The following is a 23,699-nucleotide window of genomic DNA, read 5'->3' as shown; positions in this document are numbered from 1 at the left end:
GTCGGTGCTGTTCTCAGTCCGTGCCCTCGGGCGCTCACTTCATGACCAATCAGAAAGATACAGGAAGCTGCGTCCAGCAGCAACACCCACAGACTGACTACCCTCACTGAGAAATCATCCTCGGACATATAAAAGAACGAAAACCCGAGAAAGGAGAGCAGAAAACAGAACTGAAGAATGTTACAGGAGCACGCAAGTGGTGAGTTACTGATCACTCGGACCACGTGGCATTTCTTTTGGGTAATTGAACAATTTTTATAAATTTCTGCGGTGCAAAAAATTCTAGACAAAGACAAACTGATTTACTCAAGTAATTTGTTGTTATTTAGAATTTAGAACAGAATATATTGAATAAATATCAACATGTGACTGCAGAGCTGAGGAAAGTCAAAAAGTTATGAGGTGCAGAATGATTGTCTCCATCCATTTTAATGCTTTTGTTCTCAGTCCTCATTTGACCGTGGGGTCAAAAAGATAAAATGTGCCTCTTCCTCTGTCAGTGCTAAAGAGAAAGGAAGGAAAGCTGTGTGTGTGTGTTTAACGTGTGTGTGTGTGTGTGCCACCAGCCAGGCACAACAAAGACAGTTGGCAAAGTACATTCCATGGGCGTAGATGTGTTGCAGGAAATCCCACTCCCATTCCCGAAGGATCTAAATAGAAACACACTCAGACACAAATAAATACAGAAAGAGAAGCGGAAACAAACGTAGACGCAACACACCAAAAAAAAAACGAAAAACAAAAACACAGTGTTACTGTAAAAAGGCCGAAGTGTAAAAACATCATCACAAGTTTCAGCTTCGCCATCGTCACACACACACTTATTTAGTGCTTCTTGTAAATGATGATTGTGTGCTTTCCTCCTCACCTCATGCTTATTGCAGGGCATCTCAGTTCTCAACAGGGGGCAGCATTTATTTTCAGAATAAACGCTGCAACACTGTCATGTGAACTAAAGTCTTACGTAATGACCTGAACCCTGAGTTCAGGCCTAGATTCCCTCTCTGAATGTAGGCCTCCTAAACCTAAAACAAGGTCACCTCAAACCTGCAGGAGGGTTAATGAGCTTCGGTTTCAATCCCAGGGCCACAGAGCAATTAAAGCATCTTTCTGGGTTCCACACATCAACCCTCAGATCATCTCCAACCAGCGTAGAAAGCAACTTGCTGCAACAGTCACATTTTGTCCATGCAGTGCTGCTGTGCACAGAACAATCGAGTCAGTCACTTTGTCTGATACTATCACCCTCACTGGCAATATGCTCGTCCTTATCAGTCAATCTACTGTGTTTACATTCCCTGAGGAGGTCATAAGAAGCAAAACTGGATTCCTTCATTGTGAAGGATTGTTAATGTTGCATCAGTGAGGCATTCAGACGAGACAGGGAGGCACACAGCTCAGCCCAGACCTCCGAAACTGAACTTTCCGTTTGCTTTTTTTAATGCTTGGTTAATTTTGGCTTTTGGGAGAGCTAAGTCTGGAGCCCTCATGACTCGAAGGAGATCTAAACTTGGTAAGAATTTTTTTCCAGTATAGTATGTGCTTCACACACTGCCATTCATACAGGGAGCACAAGTAGTTGTCTGTTATGCAGACATATTCATCTCATGTTACTGAGATGAAGCGAGGCTGCGATACACAGCGAGCTCTGAAGGCTTTGAAATCCGCCATTCACTCACCACACACACTAATGGACTGCAAGAAAGAGGTTTGGAGCAGAGGTGAGCCACAGGTGCTGCGCTTCTAATGAAAACAAACACAACAGGCGGCGTCAGCACCGAGTCCTCCCACATCTGGAAGGAACAGCCAAACCGAAGCATGGAAAGCAGGGCAGAATGGATGTTCTCTTCAGTGTGTGTGTGTGTGTGTGTGTGTGGAAAAACCTTGGCCAACTGAGTCAGACACTGAGGTCAGTACAGGAAGGGCAGCACTGCGCTGGAACAATAGCTGGGATTTAAACAATTCTTACATAACGTGCTCAGCCTGCGGGACACAGTTGACCACGATCCAGTCAAAACTGGAGATGCGTGTAAAATCAAGTCAAATAGAAGGTCCTCTTGTCCTTGTTTAACAGTCTGTAGCTTGGCTTCGTGCAGTTACTGACGAGGGAAAAGTCATCACAGTGCCATCCCAGTTTTTTCTTCCTTGACCGTTAAAGCAACAAATCATTACCCTGCTTCTTGTCCGTCTCACACAGATTCAGTCCAAGCCATCTCCTCCATGGAGAACCTGGTCAAATCCATGTGTTCTCCACCAAGACGATGCACACCAGAGATGGGGGACGTAAGTCATCTTCCCTTATCATACATCTCCAATAACATACCTACCAAAATGTTCAGAGGCGTTTGAGCAAATGTTTCCGACCGACGCTGTGTTTGAAGTGTGTGTTATAAACAGAAAAAGTTACTTTTCTGATGCCATTTTAAGATTAGTTTCAAGGCTTCCAGTGTGCAGGAAATAATGTGCCTCGGCTCAGCCAAGGAGTGGAAGGGGTCCCGTTTGGTGGTCTTTGCAGATGATGACCTATAGTGGCTCGCAGCTGAGTGACAAGCAGCACAGATGAGAATCAGTATCAGTATCGAGCAGGCAGGAAGTCAGGCACCAGAACACCAGAGAGTTTCAAAATAAAACGCTGAGAGACTGAACCCTCAATGATTTAACATCGTAACCGGCAGAGAAACAGCCACGGCCATGTACGAGGAGAGATTCAGTTTAGAAGTAAAGAAACATTTTATATGATATACCATCAGAAAGGAAACGGCAGGGAGAGAAGCAGCAACACAGAGTGGAAGGTGAGGAGCTGCCCTGTGTGTGTGTTGATGGAGGAACCAGAGGATTCAGTAACTGCTCTGTAACTCAGCCTGATACATGTAGAGAGGACATTAACCAGCAGGTAAACAGTACATTACTACCTGAGTCTGTGAATGTCATGGGAGCTTGTAACATACGCACAGATACACCACACTTCAGAAACATCTGGTGGGGGTTGATGTCGCTCTGGAGACGCGATAAAAACATGGCGCTTACATTCTGCAGGTAAATCCGGCCTGAATCTGATGATTCCATAAAGTGAGGATCCTGTGACAGTTTAACACCTGTGCCTGAATCTGAGGCCACAGGCTACCCACTCCAGGTCGGAGACGGGTTCATGAGAAGTATATCAGGGTCTCTTTTTGGGTTCAAGAGGGAATTGAGGTTGTTTTGCCATCCGGTTAGGATGCTGTTTTCCAAGTGTGCTCAACTGGAAAAGACCTCTGAGAGGGCTGCTGCTCCCAAGACCGAACTTAGATAAGTGGGTAAATGGTTGGATGAATAAAGTGATGGGTTGATGAACCCCTGGCATGTAAAGAACATTTGACGCAAAATGTTGATTTCAAACCAAACTTTTCAGACAGAAGTCCACTGAGAAGCTGTTAAAGAGGTTTTATGATTCCATAAAGTGAGGATCCTGTGACAGTTTAACACCTGATCTCAAAGCCGGACAACACAGCAGACATCAAGTACTTTCCTACATTACTCTCTGCCCTTGAAGCGGGTTTATCTGTGCCCGCAGACCCCGCTGAGCCCGACAGCTGGACAGCCTGATAAGTCTGCACTCTACAAACTCCTCCATACACCCAGCGCATGAGCAGAACATCATGCCTCCTTCAACACCCATGCTGTGAACAGCAGTGTCAGGTGAACAGGTAGCAGCAGCCTGTTGTGATTCTTATCAATGCATGATACTCTTTAAAGAAATGGCTGCTTCTTTGAGTTCCTTATCTATTCGCTGACGCGCTTTAAAATGCTGAACACAATGTTAAAGCTGCACCTGCGCACACGCAATAAATCAAACGCCGTTAATTAGACAGTAAAAATGCCAGTCTCTCTCTCTCTCTCTCTCTCTCTCTCAGCGTCGCCAGAGCGCGCACACACGCACCTCGCAGCCCGCCTGTGAGGGATGGCCGAGCGTTACGCACGCTGTCCTCACTGAGACATACGCGTCTGAGCAGGTCTGCCTTTTGGATGCCTACATTACAGAGTCCTGTCTGGATTTAAGGGACAAAATGCGGACGTGTGAGCCGACAGCGTCGCTGCGCATTCGGCCGTGGTTGCGCCGTGCTGAGCGGGTGACGGTGCGCTGCGCTCCGCTGTGAGGAATGTGTGGAGGTGCGCAGATCTTCTGACTGGGAAACTTGTTTTTGGTTCTGAGAAGAGATGCATCTGTTTCGGACTCACAATTACCAAGTGTTCCCGGACCGCCACTCAGGGGAGACACCGACCATACGGGGCATCAGCTGGGTATGCTGCTTTCACATGTTCACTGTGTTCCACTTTTACCACTAACGACTGCGTGCTGGCAACAAAGAGCCACCATTATCCTGATCATTCACTCCTGCCAAAAGAACCGAGGCAACCTTTAAATCTCCAAGTGACACCCCCCCAAAAAACCTGTCTCCCCGTCTCTAAATGCGTTAAATGAGTCTGGGTTGACTGCCAGCTTGTAAAAGACTGTAATCATAATTTGCTGAGCAAATTGGTGTAAATGTGTAACACATGGTGGCTTAATAACACAAAGACCTAGTTTCTGTTAAAGTGACAAACACCCAGCATGCAGACCGTGTGTACTACAGACATCCAGCTGAAGTCAAACCAGCAACAATTCACAATCTTACAATGTGCACACCTATAAAACATACAGGTGCTGTGACACTGGATGATACTAAACTGCAACCAGCATCCCAGTGTTAAGGTCTCACTGTATCAATCGATATCATCAAAGTGATCAAACAGTTAACAGGAGCATGTCAACAGCTGACATTTTATTATTACTCTAAACTACCACCTACTAAACGCTATATGACAGCAGTAAACTTTTGACTTGGATCTTGTAACTTTATGGTGGATTTAGTTCTACTCCATGAAATGTAACATTGAACCAGAGATTTATCCTTCTACAGTCTATACTGAAGCAATATATAATGGATCCTAACCACAGTGTGATCGACTGTATAAACACAAAGGTCCCAGTACATCCATCTACAATCAATATCAACAATGATCTTAAAATATGACCGAATTCATGGGTGCAGCTCCTCTGTGTGGATTTTAATAATAATAATCCAACAATTAATCATACAATAATCATCACATCAGTAGCCGTCATCCCTGACAAAGTAGGTAAACATCCCCCCCACCAACATAGTCAACATAGGACAGTGGTAGTAGTAGTAGTTGTTTTCAGTGCAGGCCTGTGAGTTGATGTTTAGGATTATCACAGTGTGGCATTTTTGTTCTCACTGTTTCAGTTGTGCTTCCAAGTAAGACTGAAGCACATTTCTCCATTGTGTTAGCGGCTCGGGTGTGGGGACGCACGCAGGAAGGCAACAAAGCACAATTTCTCTTTTTTTATTAACCCTCGGGTTATAAATAGGGTATTGTTTATTGTTCACCTTCCTCGTAACAACCCCCCCGCTCAGTTTACAGAAGAGTTTGTAGAAGAATGCATGAGGGGGAGTTTAGTTTCCAGGTCACAGGAAGACACAGAGCAGCGTTCATCAAACACTCGGCCTCTAAATTTACTTGACTTTTTCAGCAACAGTGGGCCAACTGTAAATCTCCAGAGACTGTATCCTGACCTTCCTGCTGTCCCCACACACACACATGTGATTATTGTACTTAAGTAGTTTAAAAGATTCATTTACACAAACAGCAAATTATGTTAGCGATATGATCTGAGCAGCCTGACACTTGAAACCTGAATATCTCCCCTGAAATGTCACATGAGCGTGTGTCACTGAGCCGAGTGTTTATTGAGACAATAACAAGATTCATCTAAAAGCCACCCTGATCATAAAATGAAAAACAGCCTCAGTGACAGTTCTGTAGCTGCACATCAGGCTTGTGGTCATATAAGCTTAATTAAAAACAGGGCCTGAAGCTGAAGCTAACTGCTGCTCTGAGGAGACACCCCTGACAGGGACACAAGAGAGAGCCGTCATCATTAGGAGATGAGGAGGCCAGGCCTGCATCCCTCGTGTCCCGCTCACTTTCACATGCCAGAGCGAAGACGTGGAGACAAAGCAGAAGAAATACCTCAGATACATAAAGGTTCCTGGCTGCTGTGCGACTACACAGACCTGGAAGGACACTGGTTCCTCTGCATTTTTTGTGTGCATGTCTCCTTCCGGTTACAGAAACAGACCAATGTTAACTCATGTTCTTCACCCATGCAGCTCCGCAGCGAGTAGGTCAAAACTATTGGCGCCCTGCCACTCAGGCTACGATCATGTGACGCACTCGCCGGCTGCAGAGCAGGCCAGACAAAACACACCGACAAAGTCTGTCTGCAGAAGGAGTCACAGACCCAGATGTCTATCAAAGACCTGAAGACGTTATCGCAACTCCCTGATTGATAGTCAGCTACTGTATGTGTCAGCTGAGTCATGCGATCACAAAATACAACCCTATAATCATGACGACTACCAAACCTGTGGAGCATGTGATTGCAATAACCTTTAAGTGTGGCTACAAGGTGGTCATAAAAACATAAAAGCTGCAGCAAAGAGGAAGTCCGGCACAGGCCAAGGTTCAGACATGGGAATGTTGAATATTTGTACATGGCAGCACTTCAGAGTGATGAGCAGGCAGAAAGTCTTCAGGACAAAACACAGGATTTAATTGCACATACAACAGTAGAAGTGGAGGCAGAGACGTCGGAAGATGACGACCACTGACAAAATCCATGACGTGATCTCCAGAAACACGTCAAATGACCAAGGCGTCAGCTCACTGGGGCCTGAAGCAGGTTCAACGTGTCCACAGACAATCGTGACTTTGGACGGATTTGTGTCCGTCCAGTTTGTAACATGGATGAAACTTGGGTCAGTGACTCGGTGATGTCTGAGACGGCTACAAGAAGGAATCAACACCAAGAGGAGAGCCACCAGGACAACAACGTTGCTGAGGTCCATTATTTACAAAGAAGGGATCTGAGGCTCGAACTATTGTGATGAATAAACATACTTTCCCTCTATTAGGCCACGAACTTATCAATCAGCCCCTGCTGCAGTTTCATAAAGCAACTGTTTCACCTAATGTGAGACAACAAGCTCTGTACTTTCCTTTGCTTGTGTCTATGTGCTGTTTCCACCCACTTCATTACACACTCTTGACACCCACCCACAGCACTGTGTAGACAATGGTGACACACCACAGGTTGAGATAATGCATTTGTTTTGACCTTCTTCCCATGAAAAGAGACTAATTATTCCTTCTATCAGGACAGTGCAGCCTGGTTATATCTGTTCATTTGGTGCAACCACAGTGAGATTATCATCAGTGAGCGGTCGGGCCGGTTCCTGCAGTGGAGCCCTGCTCTGTGGCAGTTTGTCTGCTTTCTCTCAGATTGCACAGCAGGAATAAAGTCTCTCTCCTCTTGTTGTTTCTCCTGCAGACTCCGCTGCCAGAGGCCCTGAATTCAAAGGATACTATGAAGCAGGTGTGTATGCCACGAATGCTTTGGTGTGTGACCTCCTTACAGCCAAGTGTGCAGCATAATCCAGTGTTCTGTTTTTAAACGTCTACTGAACAAACACAGGAGGAGGAGCACCACGTGTTGAACTATAGCTCTTAAAACGTTGCTCTAATCTGCTGAAAACTAATATGTTCTAATAATATAATTAAGATGATATTCTTTATGTCTGGATCTATTCAAGCCTCATTCTTAGAGAAGGTTCCGTCTCTCCCTGAACTCTGGTTTCATGAAGAGTTGCAGCGTTTGCTTCCTCTCAAACTGCTGAACTTGTTCTTTTGTTGTTATAATATCCTGCATTACTACCCATGCGAATCATTGAAAAAAAACACACATTCCTAGTCAGGGTGAGCAGTTATAAGGAGTCTAAAGGGCACTCTGAGGCCTCCTGGTTAATTGACCCTCCCTCCCTCCTTGTGCTGCTTTATCTCAGCTTCTTTAACACGCATGCCGAGGAGAGAACCTTTAAAACCCTGATAACAGTCTGACATGGAAAGTGACTCCTGTTTAGGTTCACTGGTCTCCCTCTGACAGCAGAGGCAGACTCAGGGTCTGCAGGAGGCAGGTGCTGCTAACTTCTTGGAGCTTTGTGTGGTTGCTTAGCAAGTGTTGGCTCCTGACCCTAAGAGCCACTAATGAGCATCGTACATTATGATAGCACTTTACAAGATAGTTTTTAATAAGGTGTTTGTGCACATCACCACATCAGAGCACTTCACCACAGCAAACACAAGCTTAATGGGTACTGATCTTGAATCTAATCTCTAATAAAGGACTCACAACATATTTTGACTATTACAAGAGTTATTTTTCAGGCAGAGAAATCAGAATTTTGTGTCAGACATGTTTAAACATCCATTCGTTCTGATGCTGATTGTACCTGCTAGCTTTATTAGCAGTTCATTTTAGCAAAAGAAAGACACTTTACATTTAAACCTGTGTATTATGTAAGGAATAATGTGCTAAGTGCTGATGAAGCATCACTGTGAAGCATTTTAATCACAACACTGATCTAAATCCAAGGATTTAAAGGACTTATAGGTTAATGGTGAAGCCCAGAATGGCCCCATTGACCAATCAATACAGAGTATTTGACACAAATACTAATATTTATCTCATTAATCCCAGTATATTGTAGACCCTCACAGTACGTTTGTGTTCTCTAGGCAACCTTCCCATCTACATCGCATACAAGCTGTTATCTGTTACAACTCTAATGATCTTAAAACTGCCCCCAAACAACCTCATCACAGACCTGGAAACACCCACATTTGTGGTGTTTTGTAGACAAGAGGTGCTGCCTTGTGTGTTTTTCCCCTCACAAAGAGAGAAACAAGGCAAAAAAGTCAGCGTGCAGAGCTGCATGAAGCCGCTCACGGTGTTCCTCTCTAGCTGCTTCGCACACAACACATCCCACCGAGGTCACAGAGAGAGTAAGAATCAGAGAAATGTCTCGCCTACAGAGGAGACAGAGCCGCCTCATCATCATGCCACACAGCGAGACAAAGGCACAGAATTAAAGCACTTACTACACACTTCAGAAGAGGCAGGACTGGGCAGAAGATATATAGTGGTGTGTGTGTGTGAGACAATTACAGCCCTGCTGAGGAGTGTTTGAGCAAACTGAGGAGCAGCTGTTCTGTTGGTAGGCCTGCTAAGAAATAGGATTATATTGTATTGTATTTTTAAACATAAGCTGTTACTGTAAAATCAGCCCAACAGTAACAGTGAGGTATGACAGCTGTAAGGCTGTCATACCTCACAGATTCATCATACATCAGTGCTGCTCTCTGCACGCTGGCTCAGAGTGTGTGTTGTACTTTGTGTCATTGACTGGTGCACCTGTGGGAAACATGTTTGCTCTGCAGGTTATGGCTCCAAGATAACACGATTAAGATGGCCTATCTATGGAGGAGAGGACAGCACAGTCTGCTGCAGCCAGACCCTTCAAACAAATGATTCCTCCATGATTGTCAGGTTTAACAGCGAGGGGGCAGGCCTCTGGGTGAAATATGGCTTTTGAAATTGTTTTTGTAAGAGCAGGGTTAGCTAATGGAAAAATCGACCTCATCAAGAAAATAAGTTTTGGACTTGACATGCCTGAGAATGTGAGTGTGTGAGTCCCTGGGGAAAAGAGGCCCCTGGGAATACTGGTGACCTCCAGACTCCAGCAGGGCACAGCGGACGCCTCAGAGCACATTTACTCCATTGATGTCAGGTCTGGGAAGAGGCCAATGTGGGGCCGATGGGTTGAAGCTGTGCAGTGTTACCCACAGTAGTCAATTATAATTAGAGATGATAATTAGCAACCTAGTGTGAATTTGGACCTTCATCCAGTTGAAAGAGGAACAGAAGCGACATCAAGGAATGGGGTCAAAGGACAGGTCAAAGGCGTCCTGAACGATCTGCAGTACATTAATACCCGGTTCACACTGGGGAAATCAATCCGGCTAGAGCGGGATTCGGGCCGTATCTGGATATATCCTGATTTTTCTGAGTGTGAACACCGTGAATCTGGCTATATCCAGCTTGATTTCAATCCACCTGTCGGAGGTGGATCTAGCCGGATTGGTTCAAATGTGGCTCAGGTCTGAACGCAAATGCAGCTAGCGAATCCAGTTAGCGACGTGATACTTCCGGTTCATGGGGACTGTGTCCGGGTCACGTACAAAAGCCGCATGTAAACAACTGTCAAACTATGACAGCTTTCCCCCGAGTTTATGTTCCACAGGGCTACAACGAAATAAATTGCTTTTTAAACTAAAAAGGGGGGGACAAAAAGAAAATGTACGACGCACGCGCACATGCCGTCCTACCATGGCCTGACTGGACTCTGTATATTACGAGGCGCCACCTAGCAGTTTAGAGGACAACAAACAAACTGGATTAAGCCGCATTGAGTGCGGACATGCGTGTGTGAAAATAGGTCTGAACTCATCCAGCTTAAAGGCGATCCAGATACAATCCTACTCTAGCTGGATTAACTTTCTCCACCTTCCACCTTCAACTTTCTGTGTATTTCAAGACGACCACAACCTTGGGCAAACAGCAGCAACTTGAGAAGAAGCACAAACATGCAACTGTCTGAGTCACTCGTGTAATCACAAGACGTGCAGGAGGTCTGAGGAGGAGTCGCACAGGGAGGGAGGAAAAAATGAAAGGTTTCTGCTTCTGTCAATCACTAAGGCAGAACTTATTGCTTATCCATTTTTTTAAAGCAAATCACTGCATCAAGCCGTGACAACCGCATTACAGCCACAAGCAAATCACATTTGTGTTGCATAAGCTTTGTTTTTCTGCATCAGCGGCTGACAGGTTTTAAAAATGAAGGCGATCTGCAGCCTTCACTGGTTTATAAAAAAAACAGATCAGCTGTCTGCATGTGAATGTTATTACTCATGACTGTTTACACCACTCCATAATGTTAATTATTACATTTAAGTGAAGTCTTCAAGTTAGCAGTCAGGATTATAAATGTATTCTGAAGCAATGGAAACACAAGTGTGTGTTTGTGCGTGGGTGGGTGGGAGGTTTGAGGAAAAAGAATGAAGAAAGCTTCAAAGAAAATACTCTGAGGGTGGTCAGAAAGTGAAAGTTTATCGTCTCGCCGTGCCAACCACAGTTAGCTGTAGAGGCTTGGAACTCAGAGGTGTGGGAGAGTTTTTAACACATTCTCACCTCCCTACATCCCACACACACACACGCACCACGTTACAGTCCGACACCTGCAGAAATCTCCTCTCACACACACACCATCTCCACGCTGAGGGGGGGTGTGATGAGAATTCATCACCTTCCCCTACACTGAGCATTTGTTTGAACATTTTCTTCCTCTAACTTCTGTTAACCGCCATCACAGAAGTTTCAGTAAACACGACATCCTCCTCCTTCATGCACACATCTCACACAGCTTTACTCTAAAAAGGAAAACACAACACGCAGGTACGTCTCTTCAAACAAAGACAACAATGATCTAACTGCTTTTATGTTGTGTGTTGTTCAGTTCCTGTCAGATCGTGTTGTGAAGGCAGCGAGGTCAGTGTACAGCGTCATGATCGAGAGGAACCCTGGCCTCATCAGAGACAGGAAGTATCACCTCAAAACATACAGGTATTATACTATTACCAAAGGAATATTCATTAGGTCTATCAGCACCAGACCATGCCTTTAAATATTGAAAGCAGCAGAAATAATCTGGGTGCCATCTGAATTTTGCTCTTTGTCCCATGACATGTCATATTCTCCTGATGCTGAAACCCTAGCTTAGCTTTCATCCCACAGGCTGGTCTGCTCTGCTCTGTCTTGTGAGTGATGCATGTAATCTCTCTCACAGACAGTGCTGCTCCGGGAAGGAGCTTGTCGATTGGCTCATGAAACAGAACGAATGCCTCCAGTCCAGAAGTCAGGCAGTGGGAATGTGGCAGGTCTTGGTGGATGAAGGAATCCTTGCTCACGGTAAGAAGTGAAGAACTGTATCCTTTGGCCGGCAGTCATGTTACCATAATATTTATCATGAGTCGGGGTGAGCTCAGGCCAGGCTGTGGAATTATTCCACCAATAAATCCTGTCCTATTTTGAATATATTCTGATGATAATGTGTGAGGCAGCACTCAAGAGTTTCCCAGAAGTGTTTAAACGGCCTCAAATCCAGCAAGTGTGTCTGGCATGGTTTACAGTGTGTTCTCACCCAGTCAAGTGCCGGCTAACCACTTGTGCTGGTTGGATGAGGCCCAGTCCTCCTGGAGACCACTCCAATCAGGACAGAAAAGCGTCATTTGCACTTATTTCCATCTGATTCTGGAGCTCCTGGTTGAAATCTCTTCTATCAGGTCACACATTGTAATCACTCCATCATTCCTCTTCTGTGTTCTGTCCTTATCAAGTGAAACATGAGTTGAACTTCCTCGACAAGGACACCCAGTTCTACCGCTTCCAGGAGTCTGAGTTTAACCTGAACCACATCACAAACGAGAAGGACTCGGAGGACGAGCTGCAGGAGGGGCTGTCCCTGCTGTCTCAGCTGGGTCCGGACGCTCTGCTCACCATGATTCTACGCAAATGGTCAGTATGGTTCATTAGCTCAAAAAAACCCGCTCACTACGGATCAATGGTTGTTTTCCTGGATGATTACACACCCTCTGTCTCAACCTCTGCTCTGCATTCAGCCCCAGTCAGAGAACCGCTGAGGACCTGGAGGTCATCTACGAGGAGCTGCTTCATGTCAAAGCTGCCGCTCATCTCTCCACCTCAGTCAGTACCACTTAAGCTTTAACCCTCAAAACTCCAAAATCTGCCAGGAGGTTTAAAAGAAATGCTTCTTTTGTAGTGATAATCATTTCTTATTGCCAGAAAATCGTTCCTGATGAAACAACCACCAGAGCGGTAACAAGGAGTGATCTGTGCAGGCCTCACACTCATTTCTTGCCTGTTTTGCCTGTAGGTGCGTAAGGAGCTGGCAGCAGTGCTGGTCTTTGAATCACATGCCAAGGCCGGAACAGTCTGTGAGTGTGACAACTTTGCTGACGTTGGGAGCTAGGCAGCGACCCACACACACACACACACACACACACACACCGTGCTCCACTGCTCTGCCCTTTTAACACATCATCTGAGTATGTAAAACCTCATCATGTCATGACTGCCCTCTGATTCTTCTTCTTTTTGGAAGTCACTTATAAAACATGAAGATGCACAGTAAGCATGGTCGTCAGGTTATAAACTCTGTGAATGACTAACGTTGGTGCTGACTGTCTTTTCTGTGGTCCAGTGTTCAGTCAGGGGGATAAAGGCACTTCCTGGTACATCATCTGGAAAGGCTCCGTAAACGTGATCACACATGGGAAGGTAGATCTAAACACTGGCTCCAGCTAAACTTCAATAAATGCTGTGAAAGTAACTGCATGTACCGTGTGCACACAGGGTCTGGTGACTACCCTCCATGAGGGCGAGGACTTCGGACAGCTAGCTTTGCTGAACGACGCACCGCGTGCTGCCACCATAATCCTGAGAGAAGACAACTGCCATTTCCTCCGAGTCGATAAGCAGGACTTCATACGGATACTCAAGGTCTGTCTGATCTCATTTCTACACATGTAACGCCACGGCTTCTTCATCAACTCATCATCGTCATCCATCGTTTAGGATGTGGAGGCTAACACGGTGCGGCTGGAGGAGCATGGGAAGACTGTGCTGGTGCTGGAGAAGAGCGCCGACTCAGCCGGGCAAGGAGGAGCAGGAAGCAACAGCAAGTGAGAAACTCGGACTCGCTCACCTCGGAGAAAACGCAACCACCACTTCACAATCACGTCACTGCGTGTGTGTGATACTGTATCTGACTTCATTTGTCATAGCACACAAGGAGGGATTATGCTGATTTTGTTTGTTAGCTCTAACTCTTAGAGAGATGTCGGACTTTAACCCTGCCTTGTTGAATGACTTGTTATCAGTCCTGAGGTATTTTGGCAAACATAAAGGTGAATTAGGTTGATGCTGACCTCTCATTTTGGTCCTATGTAACCCCGTTTACTTCTATTTTACTAGCACGTCTTTGCAGTATCCTCTCTTTACATCCAACTGCAAAGCACTAAAACACCAGTACATTTACATATTGGGCCTGATACCATCCAATAACCTCTACACTGCATCGAACCGTCCACTTAACTGTGATATACTGCCGCCATCTTGCCAAGAGTTGTAAACAGTCTGCAGAATGAACCATGCAATGACTGCGTCAGGGGCCCTTTTCTGCTTCTTCTTTTTCAAACTGATAACACCTGTACGTGTCATATAGAGCCATAATTTATACATTCATTTATTGGATGATTTTACAGGTGCGGCACTGTATGCTAACTGCACTAACTGACATATGTTAGCATGCTAATACAAAGTACAGTGGCCTAACAGGGATATTAGCATAGGAACAGACTCACTTTCCTTCACCTGGGGAGTCTGTATGAATGCTTAAAGGTAGGGAGGAGATTCTGAAAACTCAGTGAGAGTCAGCCAGATTTGAAAAGTAAACACACGCCCCTTTCTCTCGGAGCTCACCCTGAAGCCACGCCTCCCAATCACATGGACGCATCACCTGAAGACGAGCTGCGGTCTGTGACTTCGGCCATCATGCACGTACCTCTCTGGTGCGCAGAGCAGGAAGAGAGTGACAACCAGCCAATACTCCTACAGGGTCCACCCGGAGGATTGGCTGATGTTTTTATGTTTTATAGCTTCAGATGATTCATATTATTTGTTTTAATGAGAAACTGCTGAACTAATCGGTTGCTATCGGATTGTAAAGAGAAGTTACACTAATTTAACAAAAAGTGCATCAGAATGAAACCTGCTACCCCACCTTTAAAACTGACATAAAGAAGCACACTATAAAACACTACAAAACAACTACAAACATTCCCTCTAACCCTCTGCCATGCTCTGTGCAGGTACACCGTTATGTCTGGAACACCTGAGAAAATCCTGGAACATCTGCTGGAAACCGTGAAGTTGGACTCCAATGGAAATGATGCTATAGGTGAGGGGAATGGCCTCTTTTGCTTTCCCTGCTTTGGATGTGGATCTGGGTAGATGTAGTAAACTGTGTGTGGTTGTGTTAATGTTTGTCTCCCTGCAGATCCCTGTGTGAGCGACTTTCTGCTCACCCACAAAGTCTTCATGCCCACCAGCCAGCTGTGTCCTGCACTACAGCACCAATATCCTGTCATAATGATAACAATGTTGATGACAATAATAGGGACACTGATTAAACCTTGTAATGGATTTCATTACAGTACGATACAGTGTGTTAGTTTGTTATGCCCTTAACCGTCTCTGCACTTATCAGGCAGAGCTGTCTGAGGGATCAGAGCAGGAGAAGGCCGCCTACATCCTCAACACCAAGCAGAAGGTAGTGAAGCTGATTGGCCAGTGGGTGGCACTGTTTGGCCTCCTGCTGAAAGAAGACCCCATAGCTTTGGACTTTTTGGAGGTGAGGTTTCAGGCTCCTATTAGTTGAATTCATACTGATTTCCTATTGCGTCACAATGTTTTAAATGGGTTTTAAAAATACAATTTGTAATTATTTTCTGTATTTCTATGTCTGGGCTGAAACAGTGGCTAAAGAGGGAGGTGGTATCCAACTACCGCCTGGCCATGGTGTTGAAGGAACAGTTCAGGGAAAGGAGGAGAACAAGAGTGTAAATACATTACTTCTCAAGTCAATATGTTTATGGCATATCTAAAAGATTTAACTTTTTACTTTACTTTGACAGGTTGGAGAATGGATATCAGTCACTGAGCAGGGTAAGCATCACAAACTGTTTTAACAGGAAACTGTTAGAGGTAGAAAGAGCATTGTGTAAATCATAGTCTGCTATAAGATCCATCAGCAGCCTCATAACACCAGAGCAGGTGCACACAGCAGACAAGAACACATAACACTCAGGACATATCTGAACAGGTCCAAATGGCTGTAACGCATATAAACGTACCCAAAAGCGCGCTGTTGTTCAATGGAACAAAAACGTGACATTATTTAAACCTGTGGCGTAAACATCTGGGGAAAAAACTTTAGAAAAATCTCAGTCTTGCAGCTATCAGGACCCACAGCAGATAGGAACACACACGTGTCCACAACAAGCCCGTTGCGCACAGCGGGGAAGAACGTATCCAATTACGCACAAACCCGTGACATCATTAAATCTCTCATTCAGTGTCAGGCAGGAGACACCGGGGGAAACTCCGGAAGACAGGATTCCGCCCGGTCCTGTACCTGCACAGTAAACAGTATGATAAGCATCCCTCAGTTAAACACCTGCGCACAACGGACAACATGCCCAAATACGCACAATATATAAACCGGCCAACAAATCCGAACTGTGGACATGTATCACAACCAAACTAATCACATGCTACTGACAGGTGACGTTTTAGTGATAAACCAGCGCTGTACCTTGAGATGGGCGATCCTCAGCCAAACGTGTTGGTCCAGGTGTTCAGGCCTAAAAGCAGGGCGGTGATATCCAAAGTGTTCAAAATGTCTCTGTGAACCTTCACCGGGGACAGGTGCGTGAGTCTTTCTTGTGTCATAGTAGAAACTCTTTATTGGAGAAAAGCCGCTCGGGGAAATAAAAAACACGTTTTCACCCGAAAACCACAAACACGTGTCTCTAGCAGCAGCCACTGGACCTCTGTGTTGTTTCCGGCAAACACACCTGGAAGCCTGGAGAGGCCTCCTCAGTGCAGGTATACGTCAAATCACAATCAGTGACGCAACATTAGGTGACATAACGTCCGATTCTTGGCGTCATTTTAATGATAAATAATTCATCTGTTGTTTTTTCTTTTCGAACATCGAATCATGTGGTAAATATTAACAATAATGTTGTTTTATTATTAGTATAACAATTTTTTAATCGTAAACACTTGTTAATATTAAAAATCAAACATTTTTAGTGGTGTCTGAATTTACCAACAGGGGGCGCTGCGCTGAAGCATCAACAACAGGGGCCCTAAAACCCTGATACAGTTTGCTGTGATTGGTCACTCGCTGAGTCCATGTCTCGTTCTCCCTTCTTACAGAATCAGTCATTTGATTGGTTTTCAAACTGTGAGGAGCCGGTGGGGAGGTTACAGCCAATCAGAGCGCAGGATAAGGGTGAGTACAGCTCAGGCAGATATAATCAATGAGTAAATCAGTGACACCATGCAGTACGTCACGACTCACCGAACATGAGGTCAAATTAGCGTCTCCATTCATGAGTCAGAGGTCGTCGGACGTCATGTGTTTTGACACTTTGTCTGCTGCCCCCTGTCTGTGCAGTGCTGTATGAGATCTACAGACCAGACCACAAGCCTCTCACTCTGATGCTCCCCGTCAACACGTCTGTGCAGGATGTGATGTCTGCAATAGTCAAACCTGGTGATCACAGCCTGATCAAAATGAACTCCATGGGAGGTGGGACTCATACTTAAAGTTTCAAATCTAGCATGGCTCATGTTCATAGATGTTCTAGTATCAGCTTCTGATGTCTCACACACACAGAAAGAGCTCAGTTAAAGCTGGATGCTACTGCAGTCTACACCGCGCTGGGACTCAACGAGAGACTGTTCATCTGCACGAGCAGCCAGGTGGAACAACTGGTGAGGAACAGGTTATAAAAAATACAATGTTCTGGTATTTCCCATGCTGCATGACTTTGATTGAAAGCAGCATCTCTGCCCTCTCTGTGTTCCAGACGCCGCTGAAGGAGCAGCAGGGGCCAGAGCAGGGAACAACTGACATCCTTGAGCAGATGGGGTCTAAAGACATCGCAAACGAACTCACCAATTATGACTGGGAACTGTTTACTGCCATGCACGAGGTAGCCGAGCAGAGGCAGTCATTTACACATTCAAGTGTCCTTCCAGTGTTCAGTTTCAGTTGTCTGGGATATAAAAGCCAAAACTGTGACCCAGACAACAAATAGCTAGATCTACAGCTGAAATCGCTCCTCGCTTCTTTTTATCCGATCTGACCGTCATGTGCACTTCCTGCATGTTTCTCTGTCTCTCCAGGTGGAGCTCGTCTATTACATATTTGGACGTCATAAATTCCCAGGTGCCATCACAGCCAACCTGGAGCGGTTGGTGCGTCACTTCAATGAGGTGCAGTACTGGGTGGTGACTGAGCTGTGCCTCTGTGAGGACCTGGTCAAACGGGCCGTTCTGCTCAAGAAGTTCATCAAGATTGCTTCAGTGTAAGAGCTCATTAGATGTGGGAACATCACTCTGACAAAACTATGTCAAATTTGAATCTGTTGGAGGTTCATTGTCCACATGCTGAGCTCATACTGACCTTGGTGGCTTTTCTGAAATAGGGGTGATTGATATATAGGTGGCCTAAAATAGAAGGAGATGAGACATGCAGCTCTGATTACATGCATGTGCTGGTCTTTAAATCGTTAAGTGATTGTGCAGAGAACCTGAACATAACAGCTCAAGGAGAGGAAGAAGGATGTGGAGAGAAGATGAGGAGGAGAACAGAACAGGGAGGTCAGGCCTTACAGCATGCAGAAGAAGTGGGCTGCAGAGAGGGCCTGGAAGGTCCTGGAGGTTCAGTCACCATCACCACACAGGTCGTGATCTGGTTCACAGATCTCCCCCAGATCCTGACACACCTTGGGCCTGATTTGGGACAACTTCTTATAGGACTGGTGTGCTCTATAGCTGCTGGACTACAGGAGAGGACAAAACTAAACACTAAATGTGCAAGATTTCTATTAAATTGACTCCATCCACCCTCAGCCACAAACGTATCAGTCGCCTCTGTCATCAGAGGAAGATGCAGTAAGCTCCCAGGACCATGTGGACGACCGTCGTTTAACACCTTGCTTCTCTTTGTCACAGATTAAAGGAGCAGAAGAACCTCAATTCCTTTTTTGCTGTGATGTTTGGTTTGAGCAACAGTGCAGTTCAGAGGCTTTACAAGACCTGGGAGGTGAGTGATGCTAAAAAAATGGAAGCTGTGTAAACAAACAGTGTGTGTGACCTCCGGCTTCACTCTTACAGAGAATACCCAGCAAGACAAAGAGAATCTACTGCGCGTATGAGAGGCTGATGGTAAGCCACAGCGAGTGCTCCCTCAATACATTTATCCTGTTAGTCTTTCTAGTTCTACCATCAAGGCCTGTTCTCTGCTTCTGGTAGGATCCTTCACGCAACCACAGGGCCTACAGGCTGGCCGTGGCTAAGCTCAGTCCGCCTTACATCCCCTTCATGCCGCTGCTGCTCAAAGGTAACAGACGCCAGCAGTCGAGCGATGTATATAATCCATCAGGACGCTGACTGTTTGTGTTCCTGGCTGTTCCCAGACATGACGTTCATCCATGAGGGAAACCCAAACTACATTGACAAATTGGTCAACTTTGAGAAGATGGTACGTGTGCTTTTGTCGTTGTTTTTATTCACCTCACACTGTAAGAGACCTCGTTTGATTTGTCGCTTCTCTGGCTGTCGTCATAGCGAATGCTCGCCAAAACAGTCAAAGTTGTACGAGGATGCAGAAGCCAACCGTACGGTAAGAGGTCCTTTCATGGACACATATCTAAGGTCAGAAGTGGGAAGCTGATTTGTGCCTTTGGATGATACATGGCGGGTTTTTGTGCGTCTCCTCTATAGTGCCTTCATCTCCACAGAGGGGCCTGGCTGATCGGATGTTTCTGGAAGGGCCTGCTACGCGCATATCTACATGTAAGTAAGCTTCACCTCTCCTCTTAGATATGAACACCACAGCCTTCTATACATAATTTACTAAAGATGATTTCTTCTTCTCATCCAGGCTCCGACCACGCCCTCCACCTGCGGAGTCCCAGCAACATCCGACAATACATTCAAAACCTGAAGGTGATCGACAACCAGCGCAAACTGACGCAGCTATCCAGGACACTGGAATGCTAGGAAGACCAACCTGCACACTGTAGCAAAGCCTGAACCAGTAAACAGACTGCAGCTGGAGGAAATTCACTGGAATTCACGGAGCCTGGACACTGCACTGCACTGAGAGTGAAAATGTGCACTGTGCACAGTAATGACCTCCAACGGTGCAGCAAAGGATCCGTTTGTCCACTGTCCATTCTTTTTTTTTATCTGACGAGCCTTACTGGTGCGTTTAAAGCCACATTACAGCAACGTACAGTATGCCTCTCTGTTCGGAATGATGGTGGGAGAGTGAGCTCAGTGCACTGACACCTCAGAGAACACATGCAGCGGGAAAGAAAACCACACAAGAAAGTGTTTCCGCTCACACTGTGAGCAGAAATATCCAACTGATGACGAGGTTTTGACTGTTTGCATGAGTCTTCTGGAGTGCACTGAGCTCTCTCTGCCACTATACAGACTGAATCTTTTCTATTCAACAGCCATAGGAACACATACACAAAAATAATCACATTAGGTCATTTTTGTGCACTACTGTTTCCACATTTAAAACTAATATATTGTATCAGGCAGTCCTGCCACTAACTGACATGCACATACTTTCATACAATGTTTTTTTTTAAATAATAAATTATTTTGTGTATTCAATGAAAACAAAACGATGTGTAAAAAGGAAAAATATTTTTAATTAAAGTACAAACTGTAACAGGTAAAATGACCTCCTTCCACCAAAGACACAAAAAAGGTCTCCCCAATATGGGGTGAGAAAAAAAATTCACAACAAATTCCAAAACAACTCTCCTCGTCATAAATATGTACAACATCTTTTTGAAAGTCCTGGAGAGTGGGGGGGGCTGAGACATGTAAAAACAAAAACTAAAAAACCAGTGCCTTCTCCTGGTGTGACCATGGAGGAAGTAGTAAAACGATCCCGTCATTATAAATAATGGGCTTACATGTTCAGTAAAGAATTTTCATATAGACAGTGTGTTAAAGGATTTATAAGTCGATTACCAAATGGGGATTTTTCTTTTTTTATAGATAACATTGTAAATTAAATATGAGTGTGAGAAGAGTGTTAAGAGGCAAACAAACGTAAAACACATGGGGAGTATCATGGTGATGTTTGGACAGGTGCAACAGCAGAGCACATAAATTATTTTACAAACGATGTCGGCATACCCGACTTCACCTCAGACATGTGGTGGTGTTTGAGAAAAGAATCTGTCAGAAAGTAGTCCAGCAGTGAAGTGGTGAGTACATCTGAGGTGGGAGGGGGGGAGTTTCACACACACACACAGGTCGGGTTAATCACAACTCCATCACAAATAACAGAAAGCACTGTAATATTAAAAAAACAGAGTGAATATAAATATTGCACTTCCAAACAACATGTAGTTCCCAGTGCCCAGTTGTTATCCCTTTGTTGGAGGTATGTATGCCATCGTGTTCAATAGTTAAAGCTACAGATGTGATGGGCATAAACAGGACTAGGCAGTGGGAAAAGGTGAGAACCATACATAAAACAAACGTTCATAAATACACCACACACCCCGCTTCAAACACATGAAGGCACACATCCACACACTCAGCCCCTACAGACAGGAAGTATTTACAATTAAGGCACATTACACCTCTGTACACGGCAAAAGAAACCAACACAAAGCATCACTGTTCAGTCCCTGTTTGGATTATGGGATGGCTTCAGCCTCCTCTGACCTCACCAGCACAGATACAGCCACTCAGAACAGATGTTCCCAGTTATAGAGAGTATAGATGCCCAGAGTCACCAGGAGGTGGCGCATCCTCGGCAACTTGATGATTTAAGCCAAAAGATCCAGCTGAGCTCTGCCATGCATGTGTCAAAGCCACTCAGACAGGCCCTGTCTGTGTTCTCAGCCACCGAGGGTCCGCAGCGCCTTCTCCCGTAAACACGCTCATTTATTCACCTGTGCAGAAGCAGCAACTTAATATTTCTGTCCCCAACCAGAGGCCCTCTGGCTGCCAGGTGTCGCCCCCCTGTGGCTGAATGAACGGACATTAAACCCACTGATTCAGGGCGCTGTCACAGACCAGGTGCTCATTGACGTGGCTGTATCTGCACCAACACACCTGAGCCTTATGTAAAGCTGCTGATTGTCACGTCTTTGTTACAAACATCTTCATCACTGACTGTGGTTCTCCCCTCAGCATCATCTGCACATTTTCTCCATTTTGAATGAGCTCAGCTCAAACTAATCAGGAGCCAAGACAGCAAATGATTCTGAAAAGGGATGCCACAGTGTTTTTATGAGGTTTCACAGGTCAGTGGTGGTTCCAGTACCATCCCAGTCGACTACAACGATGCCAGCATTGGTTAACTCTGAACACAAACATACAGGATTTAAACAAAGTGATCAGTAGGAGGAGTCAAATTCCGAACTCAAAGGAAGGTCAGTCAGTCTTTGATGTCTTTGGAATAATATCAGTAGATTTCCTTTGAGTGCAAAAACAACTTAACCCAGCACTGTCCACCAACCTGAGGCAGCGAGAGATCATTTACACAAACAGAGAAACATCCTTCTATCTACCTAATACCCGCGTTTCCCATTTTAGGGGTGCAGGGTACTTGTCTGAGCACGTACTGGGAACACACCTCAGACAGGTCGGGACTTCATGAGGAAAATAATGTTCAATACAAAGCTGAGCTATAGAAGTGATTTGGCTTCCAAACAATGTTTACTACTAATCTGTCAATCAAAAGTATTCAGGCCTCAGCAGGCAGCGTAGTTCACAGCTCCTGGACGCCACAAAGCAACATGTGGCCACATCCTGTCAGAGGCAGCAAACGCATCCGGTCATTAGCACCAATATAAGGCAGTTAAAGGTTTTAGAGAAGTCTCCATCACAAGAATCACAGGGATCTCACTGCATTGGCTGACAGCAGCCTGCACTTCTGTCACCTCTTAGTCGTTGTTCAGTCTAATGTTAGCCTCAAGGCACTGACAACAGGTCTGTTTGGTAACAATCCCAACCTGCCGACAAGCAAGACATAAATTAAAAAGAAAAAAAAACATTCATTTGGTTTGGAGATCTTTGGATGTTTTGCTCTAGTGCAGCACAGCGGAGGTCCAGTAGTCTCTTCAACTGCGTTCTGACCCACTCTAATGTTCCATCGTGTTTCTCCGTTGCAATCATATGGCCAGGTACTGTGGTTCTGTTAAGCTCTGCTTATGCCTCGGAGGCAGCCTGTGGTTTGAGCTGTGCTTTCTCCATGGCAGTGCCGTAAGGTAGAGACCGCTTAAAGAAGCCGAACTGCAAGAAAAACACAGAAACCACAAATGAGCTAACTAAGCTACGAGCTAAGACAGACACTGTGATTTTCCTGATTTCATCCCTGTGTGGCAGCAGGACTCACCCTGTACAGGACGTAGATGAGGAGAGCCAGAAGCAGCAAACCAGCCAGAATAGCCAAGATGATGATCCACAGTGGCACCGAGTTCTCAATGTCCGGCTTATTCCACACCACAGGGGTCACAACCTGTTGTAAAGTTTGGAACGTTTAACGTCTCACCCGCCCTTTCTGCCCCACGGCCCCATGTATGCGGGCTTTTCATGCACCCAAAATAAAAGCCATATAACACTGTACTAACCAGGCAAAAAAATCATGTTGCATATCAAATTAAACAGGAGAAACTCTACTACAGGCACATATAAGCCATATTTACACACATCAAACATAACTTCAACACCATGCAAATCAATGATCACTTATCAAAATAAAACTCTCATATCAAAGTCA

At 45.2% G+C, this 23,699-nt stretch overlaps 2 protein-coding genes across 5 annotated transcripts in view; one reads left to right on the top strand and one right to left on the bottom strand.

Annotated features, from left to right (window-relative positions):
• Positions 1–37: 37 nt before the first annotated feature.
• Positions 38–20,626, top strand: rapgef3 (Rap guanine nucleotide exchange factor (GEF) 3). Of its 4 annotated transcripts, none has more exons than XM_028408886.1 (28): positions 38–199; positions 2,198–2,283; positions 7,436–7,480; positions 11,517–11,623; positions 11,847–11,968; positions 12,397–12,574; positions 12,679–12,763; positions 12,954–13,014; positions 13,281–13,357; positions 13,433–13,579; positions 13,655–13,761; positions 14,950–15,038; positions 15,138–15,216; positions 15,341–15,491; positions 15,617–15,699; positions 15,775–15,805; positions 17,084–17,159; positions 17,325–17,459; positions 17,547–17,644; positions 17,740–17,865; positions 18,059–18,240; positions 18,890–18,980; positions 19,052–19,102; positions 19,190–19,277; positions 19,354–19,418; positions 19,505–19,559; positions 19,661–19,732; positions 19,821–19,939. In XM_028408886.1, the coding sequence occupies exons 1-28, from the start codon at positions 178–180 to the stop codon at positions 19,937–19,939; spliced, it is 2,628 nt and encodes an 875-aa protein (XP_028264687.1). In that variant the 5' UTR covers positions 38–177. The 4 variants fall into 4 exon arrangements, with proteins under 4 accessions (XP_028264687.1, XP_028264689.1, XP_028264686.1 ...); XM_028408888.1 differs by having other exon boundaries at positions 190–240; positions 19,821–20,626; XM_028408885.1 differs by lacking the exon at positions 38–199 and adding an exon at positions 1,380–1,513 and having other exon boundaries at positions 19,821–20,626.
• The window catches only part of itga5 (integrin, alpha 5 (fibronectin receptor, alpha polypeptide)), a 32,895-nt gene continuing 29,778 nt past the window's right edge, over positions 20,583–23,699 (bottom strand). Inside the window, exons 29-30 of the mRNA XM_028408884.1 lie at positions 23,316–23,438; positions 20,583–23,212 (exon numbers count right to left, since the gene is read on the bottom strand). Coding sequence (XP_028264685.1) covers positions 23,129–23,212; positions 23,316–23,438 — 207 coding nt within the window. The 3' untranslated portion in view covers positions 20,583–23,128. The remainder of the gene's footprint in view (positions 23,213–23,315; positions 23,439–23,699) is intronic.

This window comes from Parambassis ranga, chromosome 7 (genome assembly GCF_900634625.1).
Source record: "Parambassis ranga chromosome 7, fParRan2.1, whole genome shotgun sequence".
NCBI lineage: Eukaryota > Metazoa > Chordata > Actinopteri > Ambassidae > Parambassis > Parambassis ranga.
This window is presented reverse-complemented; position numbering and strand designations above follow the sequence as displayed.